This window comes from Cuculus canorus, chromosome Z, assembly GCF_017976375.1.
Source record: "Cuculus canorus isolate bCucCan1 chromosome Z, bCucCan1.pri, whole genome shotgun sequence".
Classification (NCBI taxonomy): domain Eukaryota; kingdom Metazoa; phylum Chordata; class Aves; order Cuculiformes; family Cuculidae; genus Cuculus; species Cuculus canorus.
The window spans coordinates 76,615,499-76,641,666 of NC_071441.1; the positions used below are offsets into that span (position 1 = coordinate 76,615,499).

The 26,168-nt window shown below is 46.3% G+C and overlaps 1 protein-coding gene across 4 annotated transcripts in view; it reads right to left on the reverse strand.

Moving 5' to 3' along the window:
- The window catches only part of MYO5B (myosin VB), a 173,969-nt gene that overhangs the window by 103,257 nt on the left and 44,544 nt on the right, over window positions 1–26,168 (reverse strand). For all 4 annotated transcript variants that reach the window (XM_054053668.1, XM_054053671.1, XM_054053669.1 and 1 more), the window contains exons 5-8: window positions 10,018–10,174; window positions 6,380–6,527; window positions 5,345–5,422; window positions 2,062–2,169 (exon numbers count right to left, since the gene is read on the reverse strand). In XM_054053668.1, coding sequence (XP_053909643.1) covers window positions 2,062–2,169; window positions 5,345–5,422; window positions 6,380–6,527; window positions 10,018–10,174 — 491 coding nt within the window. The remainder of the gene's footprint in view (window positions 1–2,061; window positions 2,170–5,344; window positions 5,423–6,379; window positions 6,528–10,017; window positions 10,175–26,168) is intronic.

Sequence of the window (26,168 nt, forward strand, 5' to 3'; positions counted from 1 at the left end):
TGTTTTCAGAATTATCTGATCTCTCCCAGTAAACCCACCATAAACTTCAGTAAAGTCACTGCTCACAAATGAAGCTGAGACAGCGAGAGGAGCTCCTCATGTGATTACTTTATCCCTTAAAATTGCATCAAAACAGTTTAATACTATTGTGAACATGCATGAAACCAAAGATGCTGCTCCACAATGATCTAACGGGATCAGAGCTATAGGGGCTCTGTGGCTTCTATTGAAAAAGGAGTTGTTTCTCTGCGAGCATAGTCCAACAGTGAGATCTCACTGACAACTGAAGCACAGAAATTAGAACTTATTGCCAGTGTCCCACAAACAGAAGAGAAAATTAAAGCCGTGTGCACGATGCACAACGCCTCCAGACCGGTGCTGCAGCTGGATACAGAAAGTCACCAGGGAGGTGACGTGGAGCTCTGTCTTACAGTCCCCCGTGTCTCAACAGGAGCTACGTACTGTGGGTCTTCACTGAGGGTGTAAGATGTTATTCCTTTATGCATTTTTCTGGCAGCCTTTTGCAAGTATTCCCAGCAGGAATTTTGCTCAGCAGCAGCCTCCACGTGGCTTTCTTGCCATTTCTTGCACTTTTACATCCCAACTGGGTTTCTGTGCCCCTTTTGTGTTCTGTGTTGGTGTCCTAATTATCCACCCGAGGTCTGAGACATCACCTGCTGTTTTTCAAATTATCAAGAGCTTCCCTTTCTCTGTCTCTCTCTCGGGACTTTTCTGTTATCAGCAGAGTGAGAAATGTTTCAAGGTTACTAAAAGGAGGAACGCTCTGCTGTTTCTTGGCACTCTTAATTGGAGTTAAGCCTGGCTAGGGCAGGGATCCGCAGAGAAATCTGACTTCTTGTTTCACATAAAAAGGTGAGACTAGAAAGTGTCGCAGCAATTTCACCCAGCCCTGAACAGAAGCAGACTGAGCTGGGAAACACTGAAGGAAAATGAGGGAAGGCAGAGCTGGAGGAAGCATGCGAAGAGCAGGAAAACACCATCAAGCTGGCAGTGGAGGAAGATGCTTGCAGGGCTTCATAGGGACTGGCAAGGAGACAGGGGGTCTCTTTGGGAATGGAGAAGGGGACGGAAGACAGAGAACAAATGACAAGGGACAGAGAGAGAGTTCCCTGGTGTTTACAGTCCAACGGAAATTTGCAGAAACCAGAAGCATCCTATTCTTTCAAGTAGTTAACAGACAAAAGTCACACAAGCCAGATAAGAGGAGAGTTAAGACAAGACCCTGCTGTCAGCCCAGAGAAAAGGAGATCAAGCCCATCTAAAATACAAAGAGGACAAATTTGGGGGAAACACTTGCAGTTAATACACTCGAAATGAGTCCTCATGCTCACTGCCGGCACAGTGCAGTGCTTGCAATACAGCTACTCAGGGGGTTTCACAGCTGGCCATGAATGTTATAAGCTCCTATCCCAACAGATGAAATGCAATGCAGAGGCTCTAGACTCACCAGGATTTAAAAACCTGAAAACTCTGGGAGTTTTTCCCTGCAAAACCTGGTTTTTCTATCAAATAGTCGCTGCTGCAGGCAGGATCTGGCGCTGTGTAACCACAGTGTGAACGGGTGGTTGCAGTGGTAGATTCTGCAGGTGCCCATGCAAAGGTGGACTTTGCACAGCAGCGGTGTCTTCAGCTCAGTATTCTCAGGAATCAGCTATTTGGTACAATACTGTGATGGTCTGAGAGCGATATCCCCCTCAGCCCAGATAAAGGTTGAACTGCAAAGTAATAGTTCCTTTCCTGCTTGTAAATAGGGTGAAAAATAGCAACTTGAAGCTGCAGCACAGCTTTGAGACCAGAATGGTTTATTTTGGTTTCTCTCAAATTCAGTGTCCTCCTCCACTTCACTGCTGCTCCTCAGATAGCTTTAAGAAACACTTCTGCAGCTCATACTGAAGAACAAGGTAAAGCCAACTAGGTCAACATAAAGATGGATTTATACCTTTTAAGTGCTACTGGAGAGTCATACAATTCAGGCAAAATACTGAAAAACACTTCCAAGAGACTTCTGCTGGGAAACCTCCGAGCAGAGCAACCCCTTACCAAGCAGGGTGAAGGCATGCCTGGTTTTCTCAAAGTCATCAGCATCATCCACACCATCGATAGATGTGTCACCTCCCTGAGAAGTGTAGAAAAAGTCTTCAGCACATGCTAGGAGAGAAGAAACAGAAGAAATACATCAGCAAGCAGCAATTGCCAGCTGCAGCTGCTCCCCAGAGTGTGCACCGGGGTGCTCCCTGTCCCCCGTCCTGCCCATTCCCACTGGGGACACGTCTCTACTGAACCACAGTTTACCTAGAAATGGGTGAGGTCTAACCTTGCTAAGTGACTTTAAGTCTCCTTGCAGTGATGAACCCCCTTCCTTGCACAAAGCAAGCTCAACCGAGGCAGAGCTGCAGTAAATCTGGGATGTAATAACTGCTCTATAGCAAAGGTGCAGATTACTTCGAGCACTGAGCTCACTACATCCTGTTAAAATGTTTTACGCACTCATGACCGACTCAGACATTTTAACACCTTTCACACATAATGCTTTAAAAAAAAGGGACCAAAATGAACTGAGAAACACTCGCAGAGCTGGCATTATACCATTTAAGCATCCGTGCTTTAGCAAAGTTATTTCAGGACAACACAAAGCTAAATCTGACAGAGACTGAGAGTCATTTCATATGCAGGTACAACAGGATAAGAGACCGCAGGGTTTATATCCACTTTTAAAAGCTTCACATGTCATCACCTCTCCTTAAAACAAGGTCTTATTTGAGGGCAAAACCATTGAGATATGTGCCTAAAGCCGCCAGGCTAAGTCCTGGTAGAGCTGGAGCAGGCTTGGCCACAGGGAGGGCTATGGAAGCCCGGGAAGTGGACAGCCTCCCCATCCCACCCAGAATCCCGTCTCAGCACCAGCTTCAGCTCATTTCAAAGTAGGCAGGAGTGACTTGCTAAGAAAAGCTGAGAAAGATCGTTAACACTCACAAACATATTGCCCAAGTATTATGACAATAATGAGAAAAGCAGCCTACTGTGCGTTCCACATCAGCCTGCTGGTAACCTTTAAAATCACTGCAATCTGCACTTTTTTTGACTCACATTGCCACCAGAAGGTCCCCACCCCTTCCCAGCCCTCCCGCAGGTTTTGCATTAGCTGCACTTCAAAGCTGTAAGAAAAACACTTAATTCTTTCTGTCATACAAAGCCCTGGGACACAGAGGTTCCAGTAACTCTGCTTGTTGCCGGAACATCGGGAACAAGGGACAGAAAATGCTGATTGGGGTCAGAGAGCCAATGTCCATCGTGGTTTCTCCAGCACAACAGGAGGTCACCCAGCCCGTGATGGAGCACATCACATCAACAGCTTGATGTGGCTGCATGTTGCCCTGCAAGATGCATCCAAGGCTGGCAGTGGTTGATGGGACCGGGACACCAGACTCCAATTTTAACCATCCACACTGGAATCTGCTTCTGCCTCAAGTCATCTCTGTTATAACCAACTTGAATATTTGTATTTCAAAATGTGTGCCATGACTTTAACAACCACAGAAACCCTTTGATTCACCGCAAACAATTAAAACATATTCATGCTTTGCACCACTGCCCAGGCATCACCGACTTAGACACTAACGCTTTCAAAGGGTGCTGCGCTGCAGGTGAACTCCCATATTTTAAGTTACGTATTTACTATCTATGTTAAGATCAAACTTTTAGCACCACTGTACCTGAACAGCCAACACTTATTGATTTGCTTTGCTGGAAATGTAAGTTTAGAGACTCCTTGTTTTGTAGCATTTTGCAATATAAACAAGAACAACAACAACTCTTTGTATGTGCCAGATCCAAAGGAGAAGAAACAGCTCCTGCTTTTGAGATGGAAAAATACACATCCTGCTCCCTGTCTAATAAAAGGTGGATTTTTACACCAAGATATTGTTTTGTGTAAGCCTTAAAAAGAAAAGGTTGATGAGTAGGTAAAGTCCAGCTCACAGGAATAAAGTTTGGGGTTTGATTAGTCATGTTGAGAAATAAACTAGTAAATCTAGTGTGAAGTTAGTAATAAAAGATCCCTCAAAAGACAGAAAAATAAATAAATTGTACACATCTGCACTCAAAGGAAATCACACAGCACTATTAATTCAACAGGTCAGGACACACCCATGCCAGTCTTGAGAAGCACAGCACGTTGCGGGCATTCCCAACAAGTGCATGAGCATTGCTGCATCTGCCAACCAGGAAAGCATTTCAGGGAGGCATTTTCAAGCAATTGCAAGGTGACAGTGCAGGAAAACCCAAAGACACACACCTTTAATTTGCAGAGAATCTCTCCTTTTTTTCCATTGTTGCATGTTACCCAAATGCACACGCACCAGGCTGCACAGATAGCCACGCGTGCTGTGATACGAACCCACGAGCACAACTGAAAAGCACTTTAAGATGCCAGCAGACAACAGCATTATTCAGGGTAACTTTGCAAAAATGAAGCCCTTAACCTCATGGCAGGAAATCTTGAATGTGCTGAAAGAGATGTGCTCTGGGATTGTTGGACTCGATGACCCAGTGGGTCCCTTCCAACCTAGTGATTCTATTATTCTACGACTGTGTGAGCATGGAACAATGGGCTCTTTGGCAGTAGCTGGAAGCCACTGTCGGTGGGACATCATAGGAGCAGCTGAAGGAATTGGGGTTGTTTAGTCTGGAGAAGAGGAGGCTGAGGGGAGACCTAACCTCCAGCAACAGCTCCTACCCACCAGCAGTGCCTAAGAACACTGACTAGTGCAACACAAACTTAGAATATCAGAATCATTAAGGTTGAAAAAGACCTCTAAGCTCATCCAGTCCAACCATCAGACCAACACCACTGTGCCTGATAAATCATGTCCCAAAGTGCCACGGCTACATGCTTTCTTAACCCCTCCAGGGATGGAGACTCTACCACCGCCCTGGGCAGCCTCTGCCAGTGCTTCACCACTCTGTCAGTAAAGACATTTTTCCTAATATCCAATCTAAACCTCCACTGGAGCAATTTGAAGTGATTTCCTCTCTTCCTATCCCTTGTTACCTGGGAGAAGAGACCAGCACCCACCTCACCACCTTTCAGGGAGCTACAGAGAGTGATGAGGTCATTCCTCAGGCTCTTGTCCAGGCCAAACAACCCCAGCTCCCTCACACCTCTGGAGATGGCATGAGCAAATCTGTGCACTGGGGATAAGAAACTCTTGAACAGGCACACATGACCTCATCAATGTCCTGTATTTCTAACCTCACCACGTTCTCCTGTTGCCATCACCTCTAGGTAGCAGCCACCACTGCACCGGAAGGTCAAAGCACTTACTTAGTCCAAGGTCTTTGAATTCTGGAAGACTCGCTGAGGCACAAAGCTGATAGAAGATATGGTAGTTGCGCTCGTCCTCTGCCTACAGGAAAATGCCAAGTTACCAGAGGCACAAAGAGGTTACAGCAGTGCTTCCACCCTCAGCCTGGTGTGCACTGAACCCAGGGCCGCTTTGATGCCATTCTTTGCTTCCCACCATCAAGATCCCCCCAGTGCCACCAAACTGATGGGGACCTTTTGCCTCCTGGGAGAAGGGAGGTGTCAGGCTTTGTCCTCACCAATGTATGCTGCCCATCTTTTAAAAGAAATAATTAATTTTATATTACCTTCCACACCTTATCCCTCTCTGGGATAACTGGGGTACGTTAGCTAGAAAGCACCATCTTGCAAACTGACAGTAACGTAAAAGGAGGTGGCCTACACTCACAGCATCCCAAAGTTGTCTGGTTTTAGGATGATTTTAGATGAGGTTTTTGGGTTTTTTTGGTTTTTTTTTTTTTTGTGGAAGAGCAAAAGCTTTGCAGGTACTTCTGAGCTCGATCTCAAGCACAAATGAAGAAAGCTTGTCCTGAGCCCCGCACAAGAAAACCATGGGATGTGTCACTGCAGAGACACTAGCCTCTCCTCCGTCTTCAGAAGTGAAGACTGTTGCCTGCAATTTATTCTTCCTGGCTTCTGATGAGGTTCACTGAAAATCTCAGCAGCTGCCAAGAGAAAGGCTTTCCATCCCTGCTCAGCAGCCATGTCAGGAGCAGCAGTCCTTCCTCAAGACAACATCCAGCTTTGAGCAGACAGAGGAAACAACCAGAGGACGTCTAACGACTCTCCCAGGTACATATTATTCCCGACTCAAGTCATGTTTGGATCATCATGAATAACTGCAAAAGACCGAGGCTGAAAAACAGGTCTGGAAACTGTGTCCACCAGGAATTCTTCATTTAAATGCATTTTTTTCAATCTATAGAAAAGACCCAGACTAAATTCCCAGAGTATAGCACCCAAAAGAAAGAAAGAAAGGAAAAAAACCACTTCAACTTGCCTGGAATACAACCCGTGACTTTTCCAACAGATATGTCCTCATGTTGGCACCAATGATATGGTATCTTTTATCAAAGCCGATCTGAATGTATTTCCCAAAGCGACTGCTGTTGTCATTCCTAGTTGTTTTAGCATTTCCAATCGCCTGCATAAAACAAAAGCAAACAGTAATTTTGAATTTAATTGAAAATATAATTAAAAGTCATGGGTGGATTTGAGGAAAACCCTTCCCAGATGCAGAAGGCAGAGAAATGACAAGGGAAGGAGCCTTCACTGAAAATGTGGTGTCTCCACAATTTTTACTGAAGAAAAATGCATATAAACAGCAATGAGTTTTAGTACAGTAACTGGATCATCTACATCCCAACAGCTACAGCACTTCTGTTTTGTCTTATAGGATGGCCCCAGATTTGTTCACAAATAGTCAATGCTGGCAGCTTTCCTGCAGGGGACATGGGCAATGAAGCCCTCAAAGATGGAGGGAACCAGCTGCAACCCATCTCCAGAAGTTTGGGTTTTGGTCCATGGATTTGATGACATGGCCTCTCCAGCCCTATCTGTCACCTCCTGTGCAAGTAATGCTGCCACACGCAGTGGTAGAAGGGAGAGGAGAAAATGCAGCCCATGGATCAACTGAAACATCAGGGTTGCAGCACTGTAAACATGGAAATTCACCAAAGAGCCAAAGGAGCAACTCGTGGTCATGCAAGAGAGACAGAGAAAGACAATATCCCCCTTCATGGCTACACCAGCCTTGTTTTCTACTACCCTTCCCCTGTCTTGAGATGGTGAGCCTCAAGCTAGCACAGGAGAAGTGACAAAAGGGAATGGACGTGTATAGGAAAGAGACCTCAAGCACCTCTTGAAGGCTTGCTGCCTTTCCCAGGTTCTCCTGACAGACCATCTCTACCTGTGGTGCAGCTCTTGGGGAAAGGCCAAGGCTTAATCAGAACCACACTATTACCTACAGCATGACAAATATGATCATTACCTACAGCATGACATCATCCAAAACTTCTGATCATAGATTCTGACACCTCCAGTTGTGTGCAGTGCGCTCCCCAGCTCCCTACGGTGCTGCCTACGCTGAAGAGGCTGTCGCATACGGAAAGCTGTTCCTTGCCTCCCACTCCCCTTCTCCAACAAGGATTGAGGGTTCCTTTGACCAATGGCCTCAGCATCACGCCCAGAGCAAATCCTGCCCTACCCACCCACCACAAGCCCAACTCCTCTGCTAGCTAACGTACTTCTTTCCTCCAAAACGCCTTGACTGACCTCTGTACTGCAGCTCACCCTTCCCCTTCGCTCACGGCATTCCCAGAACCACAGCCCTCACCTAGAATCATAGAATTGTTCCGGTTGGAAAAGACCTCTAAGATTATCCAGTCCAACCATTAACACAACCCCACTGTGCCTACTAAATCATGTCCCAAAGTGCCACGTCTACACATTTTTCTTAACCCCTCCAGGGATAGAGACTCCACCAATGCCTCTTTTCCCATGCTTCACCACTCTTACACCCTATCGCTTGTTACTTGGGAGAAGAGACTTTGCTACAACCTCCCTTCACTGCCCACCTCCAACCCTCCAGCAAGGATCCCTGACCATACACGAATACAGTAGGGCAGAGGCGGAGCACATACTCTCCATTCCTGCCCAGAGCACAGTGCCCACTCCCCATTCCCCAGAAAATAAGCAGTTCACAAACTGCTACAACAAATGCTCTAACTAGGTATTTTGCGTGCTGAATTGAGCATCCAGAACAGGATCATTACCTTCTCTCATCCACTTTGATTCCTTGTCTACAAAGCAGAGATACCTACCGTATCCTCCAGCAGGGCCATCCATCCCACACGCCAAGCACAGTGCACCTCATTGCTAGGGGCAAGTTCACGACCCACACATCCCTCTGCTCCAGCTCCACATTTTAACTTTGGGTTCTTTGCAAACCAGTCAGTTCTCTTTTGTGTTTCTCACGTGGGCAACGTTTTCAGCTCTTTCCAATAAACACAGACTGGTTCCCTGACCCCAGCACTTACAAACTGCACCCAGAACTCAACGCAGACAAGAAAATTAGAGCAATAAAATTACAGGGATGTATAGGAGAACAGTGTGCACTACGAATTTTTCCTTGGATCCTTTGAAGAGTTCCCGGGTATTGCAGCTACATTTCACAGAGCCACGGGAGAAGGAGAGAAACAGCTTGAAGTCCACACTGTGACAAATCATCCGGTGTCCCCTGCCACCTGCGTGGCTTTTCCTATTCCTCTTCTACACCATCGCTCATTCTACCATTCCTGGTTGCATTGCAAATCAGGCAGCATGATGCTGGACCATGCCTGCTGCGTCCCAGATTGGGGCAGGGTTGGTCTTCATCCTGGATCAACCACTGCCTCTGTGTCCATTGGACAATTTGGCCACAAGGCACTGATGTGAGAAGCCTCCCTGCAGGTTAAGCTAAGCCTAAGGTTAAGTACAGGACACTACAGCGTCACTGACAGCTCCTGCCTTCAAAAACAAGTCACACAAGCCCAAAGTACTTAACTGACCTCCTGGGATGTCCCTGCCCACGGCAGGGGAGCTGGAACTAGATGTTTTTTATGGTCCCTTCCAACTCAACTATTCTATGATTCTAAGATTCTATGACTCTATGAACTGACTTTGGAAAATCCCTAATCTTGTCTTCATGCTGACATGGGTATTTTGCAGATGAATGCACTCAGACTCCAAAATCTGTGGAAAACGAGGTTTAGGCATTCAGATGTTTATTTTAACCATCTGGTCATGGTGCAGTGAAATGAAGCAGATTTCCTTTTCTTTTATTTCTATAAAAGGAATTTTTTTTTCCATTAGAGGAAGCACTTCCCTGTAACGGGACTCATTATTGCCCTATATGACTGACAGCAACAGAAAAATAACAAAAATAAAGCCACATTGCAATATATCAAATAGATTAAGTAGAATCACAGAATCATGGAGTAGTTTGGGTTGGAAAGGACCTTAAAGTCCATCAAGTTCCACCCCGTGCCATGGGCAGGGACACCTCCCACTGGATCAGGGGCTCCAAGCCCCATCCAACCCGGCCTGGAACCCCTCCAGGGATGGGGCAGCCACCACTGCTCTGGGCAACCTGGGCCAGGGCCTCCCCACCCTCACAGGAGAACATTTCTTCCCAAGATCTCACCTCAATCTTTCCTCTTGCAACTTAAAACTGTTCCACTTCATCCTACCCGGGCGAGTCTGATCAAGACCCCTTCCCCCACAAAAAAAGCAATCCTTTTCTCTTCTATTTCATGCCGACACAATTAACGAACAGGAAGTACCACACAGTGGCAAGAGGAGGAAGATGAAGATAAAATATTAACAGTGCCAACAGCACTTTCAAAGTGCTCTTTCAAAGCCCAGCTCCTGGAGCCACGCTGGGGGTGTACGGGCTCAGCTTCAAGACCATCAAACAGAGGAGCAGTTGTGGCAGGTTAAACAGAGGTTATCAGCACATTTCCGTATATTCAGACCGGCTTGGAGCTGCTGTGAGGCTGCAAGTCAGGTCTGGCTCACAAGCCCTTATTTCTCTCACTGTTTTTGTGACACAGTGATCACTGCAAGAATGACAAATGAAATTATGCAGCTTTTACCTCCATAATTGGGCTTGACGCGAGGACTTTGGCTTCGATATTAGTCTCGCTGGCAGAACCACCGACGGTTGCAAAGAAGCGCATGGCATATTTGGCAGAGACTGTCTTTCCAGCACCTGACTCCCCGCTCACGATGATGGACTGGTTTTTCTCATCCCTGTTGTGCCAGAGAAGAAAAACTTCCGTAAATTAATATTTTTTGTTAATAATTTGTTTGCATCACGCAATGATCTTCCATTTTCACATCTGCCTCCCTCATCTTCTTACTACCTACATTATGGATGCTGGAATTATTCTGGCCTCTACCAAAGTAACGGTGAACAACAGACAATTGTAATAAGTCTCAGTTAACACACAAAGGACACTTTGAACATCTCCAGAACATCTCCAAGGGCTTGCACAGACAATGGGAGATGAACCTCTGCATGAAGCACTGCTGCTTTCTTCACCCTGGAGCGCGTAGGCCAGCACTGGGAACCCTGTTCCTCACAATGCTGTAATAAAAACCTCTGCTGCTTGATATTTATCCCGAGAACTACTAAAAGGCATTGGTTGAATATTAGCTTCTAATATTATGTATCTAATTTTCCTCCCCCAAACCTTCACTTAAGCATTTGAGATTTCGCTCAACAAATCCTAGAATCACAGAACGTCCTGCATTGGAAGGAACCCACAAGGATCATTGCGTTCAGACCCTGTCCATGCACAGGACACCCCCAACACCCCAACCATTTCTCTGAGGGCGTTGGTCAAATGCTTCTGGAATATTGTCAAGCTTGATGCCGTGACTGCTTCCCTTGGAGCTGTTCCAGTGCTCCATCATCCTCTGGGGGGAGAATCTTATCCTAATGTCCAACCTAACCCTCCCCTGGGACATCCTCCTGCCATTCCCCCAGGTCTTAAATTATGGGCAACTGCTTGTAAACTTTTTGAGTAGCCTATTGCTGAGCTATTAAAACACAGATACCCAAAAAGATTCCTTTATGCTCAAAATACATTAAAAATACTGAAGTTGTAAAATCAATCATCAGGAAGTAGCCAAAGCCTTTTGATTCCTTACGGAATTATGTAAACATTTGTATTTTCATACATATCCCAATACCTGGTTAAAACTTTGACAACAACAATACAAAACATTTCTCTGACACCAGACTTGCAGCACCAATTCATCCCCAAATCCCGCCAAACTTTAAGTCACTCCGCCAAACTGCAGAGGTCTTCTGCAGCCAAGAAGAAGTGGATAAAGAGTTTGAATGAAATTCCTGGCAGACATTGCTAAGTAACATTCATTCAGCTCCTGAAGCTTTTCAAAACAAAGTTATTTTTCAAGAAAGGCCACAAAAGTGATCCGAGGGCCGGAGCAGCTCTGCTCTGTGGACACGCTGAGAGAGTTGGGGTTGTTCAGCCTGGAGAAGAGAAGGCTCTGGGGAGACCTTAGAGCAGCTTCCAGTGCTGAAAGGGGCTCCAGGAAAGCTGGGGAGGGGCTCTGGATCAGGGAGTGCAGGGACAGGATGACGGGGGATGGTTTTAAGCTAGAAGAGGAGAGACTCAAATGAGATCTTAGGCAGAAACGTTTTCCTGGGAGGGTGTCGAGGTCATGGCCCAGGTTGCCCAGAGCAGTGGTGGCTGCCCCATCCCTGGAGGGGTTCAAGGCCAGGTTGGATGGGGCTTGGAGCCCCTGATCCAGTGGGAGGTGTCCCTGCCCATGGCAGGGGGTGGAACTCGTTGGGCTTTGAGGTCTCTTCCAACCCAAACAGTTCCATGATTCTACAATTCTATGATTCACAGAAGGATCAGGCAGCCTTACCCTCTCCAAGCACACACCACATCTGCCTACAAAAGAATACAGTTGTACCAGCACCAGGATAACAAAACCCAAATAAAAACACACCAGGCCTTTTCACCTGCAAGTACAAAAAATGCTTCGCAGGAGTGGGAGGCATTATCCTGGCACCAAAGGGCTGATGCAAACCCTTCTCCTGCTGCAGTAGGAGCCACCACTGATGCCCCGTGCCCAGTCTGATGGCAGGTCACTGGAGGAGCTCTAACACCATCAGAACTAGCACAGATCACCAGGTACCTACAGGGCATGGGACTCCACATGGGGAAGTAGAGGGTGAATCACTCCGTGTAGCTTCTGAGCCCTGCACGGAGCACAAAAATCATCCAAATGCCTTTTTCTACTTGTAAAATTAATCATTCCTACAAAAAAAACAAAAACCCAAACCTTCTTACACAGTCATCGTGGCTATATTAAAATACCCAGCTCTTCCCACCATGGACACACAACATCGTACCCACAAGATATGCCCCAATAGTTAATGAGTTTAATTGAGCTGCAAAGAAAGAGGGATCTGCTCCCCAGAACATCGTTGGCATGCAGCAAACCCAGCACATTTGCAATGTGCCCACGGACTTTGGGAAGGAGATAGTTTTTACTGTAGGACTTGCTATAAACTCCCAAAATACCAGAGCTATTGGGGTAAGCTGTAAGTATGCAGTGGAGTGTGTTTTTAAATAAGATGTAATTTGATCTTATTCAACTTCCCACAGTCTGTCTGATTTTCATGAGTCATAGCTGGATGCAGGTACACAAAATCCTATACATGGGCGCAACAATAGATTTACGCCTTGCAATTCTCCTGACATAAGGAAATGCAATAAAAACACATTTCAATTCCAGATACTCTGTTCAAGTCTATTCCAGGAAGAGATGAGAACAGGGTCTAAATGGATGCCATATACCACTCCTACACTTGCAACAAAAATACAAACATATTGCCACATCGCACCATTACTTTACCATCAGACACCAACATCTTAATTTGTTCTAAGCTCAGATAATTAGTTTGGGAAAAAAAAAACTCAGTCAAGTCAAACACGTAACATTTTGGTGCAAATAATGACTTCCTGACACCTGTGTCTGGGCAATCCCAAGCACAAATACAGGCTTGGAAGAGAATGGATTTGGAGCAGCCCTGAAGAGAAGGATTGAGTATGCTGGTGGATGAGAAGTTTGACAGCAGCCAGCAATGTTGCAGCTCAGAAAGCCCAACCATGTCCTGGGCTGCATCCAAAGCAGTGGGACCAGCAGGGTGAGGGAGGGGATTCTGCTCCTCTGCTCCACCCTTTGAGACCCCACCTGGAGCCCCGTATCCAGGTGTGCTCAGCACAGAAAGCTCATGGATCTGTTGGAGTGGGTCCAGAGGAGGCCACAGAGATGATGCGAGGGCTGGAGCACCTCCTATTTGAGCACAGGCTGAGAGTTGGGGTTGTTCAGCCTGGAGAACAGAAGGCTTCAAAAGACCTTAGAGCAGCTCCCAGCATGGAAAGGAGCTCCAGGAAAACTGGGGAGGGGCTTTTGATCAGGTTGTGCAGGGACAGGATGAGGGGGAATGGTTTGAAGCTGCAAGAGGACAGGTTGAGATGAGATCTTAGGAAGAAATGTTTTGCTGTGAGGGTGGGGATGCCCTGGCAGAGGTTGCCCAGGGAAGCTGTAGCTGCCCTATCCCTGGAGGTGTCCAAGGCAAGGTTGGATGGAGCTTGGAGCAACCTGATCCAGTGGGAGGTGTCCCTGTCCACAGCCGGGGTGTTGGAACTGAATAGACTTTAAGGTCCCTTCTCACCCAAACCATTGCAGAATTCTAAGACTCTATGACACTTCCAGCAGGAGAGGATGGGTAAGATAATTTCTACCTGTGTTTATATTTTTCAGGGATCAACTCATAAAATACATCTTGATTCAATCCCTGGCCAGCTCCACTGCCCTCCACTGGCATCCACCAGCAGCAAGGCAAGAGGCACCTCCAACCACTCCAGCTATTAAACAGCCAATGCAGAAACACCAGCCGTGAACCGAGCACAACCTTGTGCAGGCAGCCAGCGTAAAGAGCCAGTGCTCCAGTGACTCATCCTGGGTGGGGACAGCCTGCACATCTCAGGGAGGACTTGCTAAGTCATGGCTGTGTGGCCTCTGCACGTCTTGGCAAAGCCACTGTGACTTTCCCACAAGCAGCCAGCTGGCAGGATCCGGGCATGGGGCTGCCAGCATGCCAGTCTCATACCTTTAGGCTTCCACGAGTGAGGGATCCAGCTTTTTTTTGTAGCACAAGCCATCAGACACATGAACCCTATGGAGAAAAACCAAAGCGAGGAAGGAAGACTAGGCATCAAAACCAGTGCTTGGGGGTTGGAACAAGATGATCTTTAAGGTCCATTCCAATCCTATATATATTTATATCCTATAACTATTCTATGATTTTATATATAGTTATATCCTATAACTATTCTATGATTTTATAAGCCATAGCAGCAGTTACCAAGACAGGTGATGGCAGTGATTTATCATTCAACACTGTCCTACATGACATTTCAGTCTCTAAAGTGGAGAGACATGGATTTGACCGATGGACCACCCAGTGGATAAAGAACTGGCTGGGTAGCCACACTCAAAGAGCTGTGGTCAACAGCTCCATGTCCAAGTGAAGACCAAGTGGCATTTCTCAGAGGTCAGTATTGGGACCAGTGTAGTTAAGGTGTCCCTGCCCATGGCAGGAGTGTTGAGACTGGATGATCTTTAAGGTCCCTTCAAACTCAAACTATTCCATGATTCTATAATTGATTCTACGATCTATGGTTAAAGTAGGCGAGAAGTATCACCTCTGCTTTGATTATCTTCATGGACCTGCTGAGCTCCAGCTGTTGGAGCTCCATGTTGGCCACAGCGGACAGAGGTGGGCTGCAAGCACAGATAAATGGACTATACTTGACTGAAGGTGAGCGAGAAGCAGAAGGAAGAGCTGACAACTAAGAATTCTGCCAGAAAGTGCCAGACCTGGAAAAGGCACTCTGCCAATACAACGATGGTTTAGCTCAGAGCTGCACTCGCATAAAAGTTATCGCTTCTTATCCTTCTCAGCATGACAGGTACTGCCCAAGCAGCATCTCTCAGGAAACAATTCCCTCCCTCTTTTTTCCTCACACCAGAAGATAAAAACTACACCAGTGTGGGAAAGACTCCTCAGGTAAACGAATCCAACAAAGCTCAAAAAAAGAGGAATTATGCATTGCTTTGCACCCTGTCAGCACTGCTACAAAGTATAATGATATTTTGTAATCTGTTGCTAAGATTCATAGTTAAGACCTCTCATTACCAATTTTGACCTCTTTCATCACTTTTCCATACCAGCCGTTGGGGTGTGCCTGGCTGGAGGAGGCAGGGATCAACCCATGGGAGAGTCCATCCAAGGAGGTCTCCAGACCCATAGTCTTCAGAAGGTTCAGGTCTCATCACCAGCTGCCTTTTATGTGGCATCCAGAATGGTTTATTCCTCCCTCACGCTTGTCTTTTTCAAATGTACCATCATTCTCCAAAAGACACTGAGTGATAGAAGCTGTGGCCAACAAGCTATTTACTGCTATTGTCGCCTCTCTGCCAGGTCACAGTTTTTTCCAGAGTTTCTCAAGAATTTCTCCTAATGGCTGTCGTGCTGCTACATGAGTGTTCTCCATGGCGCAAGAAAAATTCTGGAGTTGTATTATATTAATAATATAACATAACATAAAATAAAAAGATAGCTGTTGGGTTCCAAGCAAAAGAGCAAAGTCACTCAAGTTCCTGTGTCTGCAGTAATGTGTCTCTTCTCTTGCTGTTTTTTTGCTAGAAAATGCATGTTTAGGTATTTCTTTTCTAACTACAGGAATAAAAGCCTTCAGAAATAAAGGCTGCAGGGAATTTAGGTTCTTTGGCGTACAAGTTAACCAACTGCTGGTGCCGGCAAGGAAAGATAGATGGACCCCAGGGAGCTGCCGGTAGCAAACAGCCTGCTCATTGAGAAGAAATGGTTAAAACCAGGCAGGACTTGCTTGTATTCAGCATGGAATAAAAAATAGTGGAATGTTTAGCTGTTGTGCAGGTGCAGTATAGAACAAGGCTGTTTGAAATACAGTCAATTTTGGCAGTACCAGCACAGAAAAAAATTGTTATGGATAGAAAGCCTGGATAAAATGAGATGCAGCTGAGGGACCTGGGGTTGTTTAGTCTGGAGAAGAGAAGGCTGAGGGGAGATCTCATCACTCTCTGCACGTCCCTGAAAGAAGGTTGTGGTGAGGTGGGTGTTGGTCTATTCTCACAACTAACAAGGGATAGGACAGGAGGAAACGGCCTCAAGTTGCACCAGGGGAGGTTTAGATTGGATATGAAGAAAAATGTCTTTATTGGAAGAGTGGTGAAGCACTGGCAGAGGCTGCCCAGGGCAGTGGTGGAGTCACCATTCCTGGAGGCATTCAAAAACTGTGTAGCCGTGGCATTTTGGGACATGGTTCAGTAGGCGTCATGGGGTTGGGCTGACAGTCGGGCTTTACGGTCTTCAAGGTCTTTTCCAACCTTAATGACTCTGGGATTCTATGAGAAGTCCAACCAGAATGAAGTCCAGTATTATTTCGTCAATGTGAGGACTGAGAGCATCTCCAAGGCTGAGGGCTGCAAGTGTTGGTGGCACCTGAAACAGCCTATGGATAGCTGTCTGTCTGTGCATTCTGAGTGTTTTGCTTCGCTTTGCTACTTCAATGTGCCCTCTCCATGCAGTGATACGTGTTCACAAGCTGCTGTGCAGTTCAGCAACACACCTCTTTTTTTTTTTACAGACATTTGTCATGTTATGAGCACCACCCATTGAGACTCTCACCCTGGGTGTTAAAAGCAGCGAGAGATGGGTGAGCCCAGAAAAAGCATTATGGCAGTGAATGGAGTTATCACAATATGTGAAAAACAACAGTTTTTTTTTTTAATTAACACAACATCTAACAGTGCTGCCAGAGCCAAAAAGAGAAGCCAGTTTTCTATGCAGAGAAAGGGCACATGAAACAGACACCAGTGCTGACTTGGACTAGTTGCTAATTACCAGCATTTGCATGGAGGAAATGGATTTCTCTGCTGGTTTATGCAGTTCTTCAGCTGCAGCAATGCAGAGAATAATGCCACCCTCAGAGGTCATAGAATCATAGAGCGCTTTGGGTTGGAAGGGACATCAAAGCCCACCCAGTGCCACCCGCTGCCATGGGCAGGGACACCTCCCACTGGATCAGGGGCTCCAAGCCCCATCCAACCTGGCCTTGAACCCCTCCAGGGATGGGGCAGCCACCACTGCTCTGGGCAACCTGGGCCAGGGCCTCCCCACCCTCAGCGTGAAGAATTTCTTCCTAATGTCTGATCCAAATCTTCCCCCTTCCAGTTTAAAGCCATTCCTCCTTGTCCTGTCACTCCAGATCCTTGTGAAAAGCCCCTCCCCAGCTTTCCTGGAGCCCCTTTCAGCACTGGAAGCTGCTCTAATGTCTCCCTGGAGCCTTCTCTTCTCCAGGTGGAACAACTCCAAGTGTCTCAGCCTGTCCGCAGAGCAGAGGTGCTCCAGCCCTCACATCATCTTCATGGACTCCTCTGGACCCATTCCAACAGTCCCATCTCCCCCTTCTGTTGGGGATTGCAGAACTGGACACAGGACTCCAGGTGGGGTCTCAAGCGAGAGGAGTAGAAATGCCTCCAAACAGCCTGGGAAACGTGTCTGAAAATGTCTAAGCTTCAAGCCTGCACAGCCGGACAGAGCTCTCCAACCACACAAAGAACTGCCCACATTTTGGTTGCATCAGAGGAATCAGAGCTGAGGCACTGCTCAGTGTTTCCATAGGCAGTTCCCAGCCTGGCAATGTCATCAGTCATTTTACTATATGATTTCTCATCAATTTACCTGGTTAAGACACGGCTGAATGTCCCTGGAAACTCCTTACTGCAGTAAAGGGAGTTGTCAAGCCATGGTGATTGAGCCCAAAGGGGTTGAACCCAAAGACGGTGATGAGTCCCACCACCATTTCCCACCACCCCTCTGTCTGTCAAGAAGAGACAGAGGATGTCTCAGTGCACACATCCACATCCACATCCAAGATCCTCAGCCTTCACTAACGCTGAAAGCAGGAGCGTGTGACAATAAATCTGATTTCCAGACCTAAATCACAGTCAGAATTTTTCCAAAGTCAGTTTTTTGTGTTTTTTTTAAAGAAATAATCCAAAGCCATGAGAAGGGACTAGAACTTACAGGGCTTGTTTTCACAGTCATCTCTTCAGAAAACCATCTCTGGCACCGGCAGCCTGAGCAAACCACTGCACAGCTTCCCCTTGACCTCAGCAGTGAGAGCAAAACTCGTTGCACTAAAACCGCGGCTCCTCTGAGGGTGAAAATCATCTGAAGCAACCAAGGGCAAAGCCAGACCCTGTGAATCATTATCAGCAGTCACTCCAGCTCCAATCCTGGATCCGACACTAATTCTACATGTCATGGAACGAGTCAATGAGTCTCTCTATATTTCCATCGTGGAAATCATATTTAACCTACTTCTTTCAGGCTTCTCGGAGGATTAGTGTTCATAAAGCAATGTGAAGATTAAAAATGCTTTAAGTACTGTAGTTTGAGCTCAGTCTGTCCACAACAAGAACACCCACAAGGCCTGAAGCACAACAGGCTCCATTACAGTTGGATCTGATGATCTCAGAGGTCTTTTCCAACCTTAATGATTCTATGATTCTACGTATTGACAGTGCTGTGCAGGCTGAAAATAAGCATAACACTTACACTGCGTTGTCAGCAATATATTAAAATGCAATAATTAAATTACCATTGGATTGCATCCCCCTCCCCCCAAGTGCTAACAAGAGCGATAAACTGAGATGGTCTAATCCTGCCTTCAAATGAACAAATGGGAGTTGCACAGCATGAGGGTAAAACTCAGAGCATTGCAGCGTTGTAACGCTGAGAACAGCTGGCTCTGAAGCCAGGAATCCTTCCCACTACTGCAGGATAACTGGAATTTAGAGCAGAGCAGTGGCAGATTGTTTTATTCATCGGCTTTGAGTTTTTAGAATACTATGCATAGCATCATTGGTCAACGCAAATATGGCAACACAACCTTGGGATAGTCAGACTTTTCTCTCAGAGAAGCCCAAGAAGGCACTATTTAGCATCCAACCTAACAAGAGTGTTCAAGGACGTACTCTCTGTTTCCACCCTCAAACATCTGCTGCACACGCATTTTTACGCTGCACTACTGTAGTCATCAGCAATATAAGGATGGTTTCAAGTGCTATATATTAATCTGGGCCTTTTTTCCACTGCATCCTTCATAAATAGCTTGGATTACCCTATAACCCATACCCTTCTTTTTTTTTTTCCCTCAAGTAGATAATTCATTTTATATGGTGGCTTATACTAATCACAGAACCAATAAAGCTCGAAAAGACCTGTAAGATCATCAAGTCCAATGGCCAGCCCAGCACCACAAGAATAATGAATTTTATCACCAACAACTTACACCCACACGGGCCACATAACAGCTCCAAGGTACACTTTGGCCAGAGGCGCCCCAGAGCTGATGTAGCCCTTCACTATCCTGTACCATCGCAACCATAAAGATAACGTTGTACCCTAAAGCAACGAACTAGAGAAAGAAAAACAGCAATATCCCATTTCACGGATGCCAAACCCTGGTGTAACACAACTCAGCTGTTGCAGGTGATCCCTGAGGATGTTAGATCATGCACAGCTCATCCAGAGTCCTACTCAAGAAGAAGCATTAGACCCCTTGGGGGAGCACCTTGTGCAGCTTTGGAGCCAATTTGCTCATACACACCTGGGTTTTAGCAAGAAGCCAGAGAGAAAATAAGGTTGAATCTTTCTCTCAATTGCTTGGGAAAAGCCTAAAAGTAGCAGTTTGGGCTGAATGGGATCGGATGAGCGCGCAGCTTGATGCTCAAAGCACAGGTAATGTGTAAATTAACCTTATCTTCTGTGGCGGTCACCCGCAGCAGAAAGTGTTACCTTCCCTCTGTACAACACAATTTAACACCCATATCAGTCTGATGTTTCTAACACTGAGATCAAATACCATGGTGCAATTAAGATATCTTTGCAGAGGTCAGAGCGCTTTTATGTGATGCTCCAGCAAACCAGTTACTCCTGTAGGAGCTGTGGGAGTTCCACTGGTCCCAGCTCATTAAGGTATTTTCTCCCTGGACTGATTTGTGCAGCCAGCTGGAAATGTCCCTTCAAAAGCAAGGAAAATCCTGCATACTCAAAGTTTCTGCAAAATGCTGAGCTGTCTCCAGTCCTTCCGTCAATTCCCGAGGGCAGGCAGGAAGGATGACCTTCTCCCAGGATTTATGCTTTGCATACCTTGTAGGAGAAGAACACAGCTTCTTAGCCACACTAAAACGAGGTCAGCAATTCTTTTGTGCACTGTTTCTAACAAGAGCAAAACTCGCACCCAGCCAATTTTATCAGCTCTCTGGCACCCTGATGCTCTTTCTGCTCTGGGATCGCACCAGGGAGCATCCCTGGCTCCAATGCAAGCCACTCATGAGCATCTGGCCCCTGTGGAGCACTGCAGATGGAGAAGTCTTGTACCTTGTCCTCACAATAACCATCACGTACGGGGCAAGGATCATGCTGGCTTTCTTCTCCACAAGCTTGTATGATGCTAGCCCAGCAGTCCGGCTCTGCAGGCACCAGGAGAACAAATCAGTTGTCCTTCTACACCGTAGCAGTTTCAGAAAGAAACTTCCTACAAACTTCATCACCTCAACCACCATCAGCCACCGATGGTTATAAAACACCAACACGACGATCTAATTGAGTACAGTTGATGCATATCTTGAAAACCCAGGAAAGTAATTTTCAGAAATCAATGGGACCGTTGACTTCTGGGCACACCCTCTGGGTTCTCCATCCCAAAGTGCCCCAAATGTCAGCGAGGATGTGGGATGGCAAGCAGTTACCGGGAGGTGGGCAAGGGCAATCACAAGTCTTTGTGCTCTGACGTAATTACAATGCTCATAAACGTTTTGAATGTCTGATGATATTTGATGTTAAAGCTTTCACATCTCAGAGCTCGAACAGTTCTCCAGCATCGCAGCAGTAATTACATGTCTGACAAAGCCTATTATGACTCCTTCCAAGCCGGTGATATTTCAGACACATAATCATTACTCTTAGTCAGGTACTGACCTTTCTGTACCTTAAGCTCTCCCGTGGCAGTGCTCTACCGTTATGAGTATTTATGATTTTTCTATAAGGGATGTCTCATTTATGATTAAGGCTGCATCATTCTCATTCCAAATTCTACCCAAAGAAAAAGAACAGGATCGTTTAGTCGGCCATTTATCTTCGCAGCATCTCTGCCTCCTTCCAGAGCAGGGCAAGTAAGACCGGAACAGAGAGGATCTCTTTTTCAGTCCTTCGGGAACATTACCTCGAGTCTTTCTCATTGTTTTCTTTAAATCACCTCTGGAGAAGTTGCTTCCAGCTGCTTTTCAAAACCCTTAAGTCTAACACCAGCACCAGCCTGTTTATGGGACAGCTCTTCCAAATCTCCTCCCCATCCCACCGTTAACTCTAAACAGAAGTTGTTCGCCCCGGTCTCTCCCTTTCCCAAATTCAAGGATAGTGAGGGTTTATTTCTTCTCTTTCTTTTCAACCAGAGCTTTAGTTTTTGAGATGGTACCGGCTTCAAAGCCCTGCAGAGCACCAGCACAGATCAGTCCCCCTGACCCCACCTCATTCACCAGGATCCCTTCTCTGCCTTTAATATAACACAGCATCCAGCCTTATTTGCTGTGTCAGTCGGATTCCTCTTGCATCTCTGTCGGGGGTTAATCCCTCTCTTAACTCCTACCCGCGTTCTCATTGTATGGTTTTAAATCCTCTTGTAAAGCTTGAGATTTGAAGCACTATCAAAACACATCCCCCACAAGCATGCTGCCCTCCCTGCCTCCACCCGTGCCGCGCTTCCTGCTCTTTTCCAGCTTCAGCCTTGCACCCCACAGCAGAAAACAGAGCAGCGGTGGCCACATGCAGCCCAGCCGGCACCTGCATCTCTGCCAAGACACAGGTTATTTCCATACAATCTGTAGTTTAGAGATCTCACAGTGACGCTGACCTTGGTTTGAATCACAGGCACCAGCGGTTATTCGGTATCAACCAAGACACACATGAGAGCTGTGCTGCAGATACACAGAACCAGAGAATTGTTAAGGTTGGAAAAGACCTTGAAGATCACCCAGCCCAACCCCACCGTGCCTAATAAACCCCGTCCCAAAGTGCAGTGGTGACATGGTTTTTGAGCACCACCAGGCATGGTGACTCCACCACTGCCCTAGGCAGCTTCTTCCGGTGCTTCACCACTCTTTTTTCCTCATATTTTTCCTCATATCCAAACTAAACCTCCCCTGGCATAACTTGAGGCCATTTCCTCTCGTCCCACCCCTTGTCACTTGGAAGAAGAGACCAACACCCACCTCACCACAGGACTGCAGACATGAAAGGGAACACCTAAACTTTCAGTAAAGCCCTCAAAGGCTGAGAATGGGAAACTGGTCTTGCACTGTCACTGTGCGAACTTCAGTCACCTCCATGGAGCTGGCCATGACTGATTTGACATGTTCATCAAGAGGAACATGGGTCAGGGTGAGGAGAGAGGAACAATCCCTGCTCACGTGTGGAAAGCTGCTGGTCAAGCTGACTGCAGCAGAAATAAAGTTTCAAGGGGAATTTTCGCTAAGCTCAAGGCTTCTGCCCAGTGTGATGACACACAGAGAAATTAGAGTTACCACCGGGATTTGAGCGCACAAGGGACCTTTTGTTCCTCTAAGAAAAGCAAGAAGCAATCAGCTCGGGCATTGGCAGCTGCGCTGCCTCTCCAGGCAATTCTGGATGCTTCCCCAAAGCTTTTACTGTGCTTTCAGGAGTGCAAAATGGCTTCTGCAGCACCCAAAGGTGCAGAAGGCACCAACATCCAACACATCTCGTCTGGTAGCATCAGAGGGGTGGTGGAGAGCAAGACCAGAGGAGGAGGTGGTTGCATTGCCCAGTAGATAACACATGTCCCAAAGCACATATCGCTTTGAACCACACAGCCACAGCCATTAGTAAACACTAAACAGTCCATTCTTCCACCACCCCAACACTTGCTCCCACCACCTCCCGTAGCAGTACTTGGAGCAAATTAACTCTGTGCTGTGTATTTTGCCCAAAACAATATTGCTTCAATGAACTGAGTGTGCTCAGTCTCACACTGGGTATGCAGGGAGTTTCTAAAGAGCTGGTCACTGGAAAAATTAGAGGCTGTCACATATGAATTTTAATCACTTGCCCTTTTCTTCAGCTCTTTTACACGCAAGTGCTGCAAAGCAACTCTCTGCAAACCATCCTCTCCAGGAAAAGTTTTAACTTAAAGAGGAGTTTTAACACATGCCCAGATCACAGCAGGTGTTCCAATGCTTTGTGAATCATTTTGTCCCTGAAAATGGATCAGATGTTGTTATAAAACCTCTGCAGCCCCTTCTTCTGCTCACCCACAGCTTTTCTCCCCTCTTTTTCTTCCTTTTAAATTGGCATTTCCTGATGCCAGTCTGGATCCAACAGATCTTTGCAGCCACATGAGGTGCCTCCAGTTCCATCTCATGGACTTGATACAGGCAAAAAGGCACAGGACAACTTCACTAACACTGGCATAGGAGCAAATGTCTTTCAAGTTCTGCCCCAGAACCCTGTCTTTACATGGCAATGGTATACTAGAAGCCTAAAGAATTAAAAATCAAATTGCCTCCAATTTTTCTCAGTTCACAGACAATCTTAGATTTTTTTGCCCTTTTTCCTTGCCACCCACTCAATTCCACGCAGTTACCTCAATTGTGTCTTCCCAGTGTGCTCTGGGCCACTAATATAGCTAATTTATACATATACATATACATATACATATACATATACATATACATATACATATACATATATTTATTGCATTCGTACATTGTGCATTTTATACATTTTATAGTATATATATTATATATCATACATTCGTATATTTATTATATCTTTTTACATATATACTACCGCATCTTCTGCGCTGGAAAAAGAGCTATTCAAGGTGACATCATGGTTCCTGATTATCACAGAATCATGGAATGGTTTGTGTTGGAAGGGACCTTAAAGCCCATCCAGTTCCACCTCCCACTGGATCAGGGGCTCCAAGCCCCATCCAACCTGGCCTGGAACCCCTCCAGGGATGGGGCAGCCACCACTGCTCTGGACAACCTGGGCCAGGGCCTCCCCACCCTCAGCATGAAGAATTTCTTCCTAATGTCTAACCTAATCTTCCCCTTTCCAATTTAAACCCATTCCCCCTCACCCCGACATTCCAGGGTAAAAAAGACTTTGTAAAAAGTCCCTCCCCAGCTTTCCTGGAGCCCTTTCAGCACTGGAAGCTGCTCTAAGATCTCCCCACAGCCTTCTCTTCTCCAGACTGTACAACCCCAACTCTCTCAGCCTGTCCAGAACAGACAGAGACTGGTTTCCTGTTCTCAGTCACAGATCAAATCTGACCTTCTGAGATCGCAAGTTTGAGTTTTATCCGTAGTCTACAGGATGCACCAGACATAACGCAGTTTTTTAAAAGCTAAGACACTGCAGAATAAGTGATGATTTTGCACCGCTTTAGGTTTAACACACTCACAGAGCTCAGTCCTGGTGCCTGAGCTGCCCGAGCACCTGTGTCCACCCATGCTCACCTGCACCCCAACCGCCTAAAGCAGAGCAGCAGATAGAAGGCATCTCACAGAGTCAGTAATTCAGTTTAAAAGAGCGAAAAAGAAGGCACTACATCGATCACCCATATATCACACCATCATCGCACCCTGTTCAAGCAGTTACACCACTCTCCGTGAAGCACTGTGGAGGGAAAAAGCCCGGATCAAACTGCAGAGAACACAATATCCACCAAGAAGCGTTCAGATTTAATATATAGTGTGCTACAGTACCCAAGCCTGCAATTACCGTAATATCAGCCCAAGACAGAAACAACCAGAGCAGCACTGAACAGCAACAGCAAGTGCCTTGTTTAAGAGCTTTGAAGGTTGTTATTTCCATGTTCCCTTTCAAACAGGGCTGTCCTAACCACAGACAGCAGTTATCAATTATAGGTGGCTCTCAAAAGTAGATTTACTATGGTAAGGAGGACAGCAGAGTCGAGCACCTCCGGCTGGAGCTGTCGGCTAGCCCGCTGCCTGCAGAATAGGCAGGGGTGCGGGAGAACATCAAGTCTTCCTTATCACAGACTTAAGCTGAAAAGCAAGCAGTTGCTTTCTATTTCAGGTGTGTGCCCAAGAAAATGCATGGGTCCTGTCCACATGGGACAGCAGACTGTGATATCTTCTACAAAGAATCATGCGGATTACTGCTCAGCCTGGATTTCAGAGTCCTAAGCCTTCCTCTTTCCATAGATAGCTCCCCAAATTTCTGAATTCTTCCAGCTTTGCTCAAAGCACAAACATGTGCAGGAGATCTGTACTGCAGGCTGGAGCCCGTCTGGGCACAACCCATCTGATCCCTGCCCACAGCAATGCTTCTCCAGCTGCATTTTGGATTTGAACTGCGGCTCATCCTCCATTAGAAACACATCCCAACTTAAAGCCAAGACACAGCAGAAAACAGGTCGAAACACGTGGAAAAAAGTTCAGTGCTTACTCCTGCCACTAAAAGCCAGGGCTATATAAAAACTAGAGCTAATCCACAAGAAAATTTAAACACACTGTGAGTCAAGATGACCAATAAAATGATTCCCAGTGCAACTTTCAGCTTTCTCAAATTCTCATTTAGATCATGGCTTATCTGCTAAGAACAAAATCTTAGAATCATAGAATCATGGAAAGGTTTGGGTTGGAAGGGACCTCAAAGCCCATCCAGTTCCACCCTTCTGCCATGGGCAGGGACACCTCCCACTGGATCAGGGGCTCCAAGCCCCATCCAACCTGGCCTGGAACCCCTCCAGGGATGGGGCAGCCACCACTGCTCTGGGCAACCTGGGCCAGGGCCTCCCCACTCTCACAGCAACACATTTCTTCCGAATATCTAATTTAAATCTATCTTGTGTCTGTCCTCAGCAACACAAGAAACACAGAAATAAACAAAAGTAAAACTCACACTACATTTATCTGTTCTCAACACTGATTTGAAGGACCCATAAATACCTCCAAATATCTACCAGTCACCACCTAACTCACAATCACATAAAGACATACTCCATAAAGACAACTAACATTAGATTCTGGGTTTAGC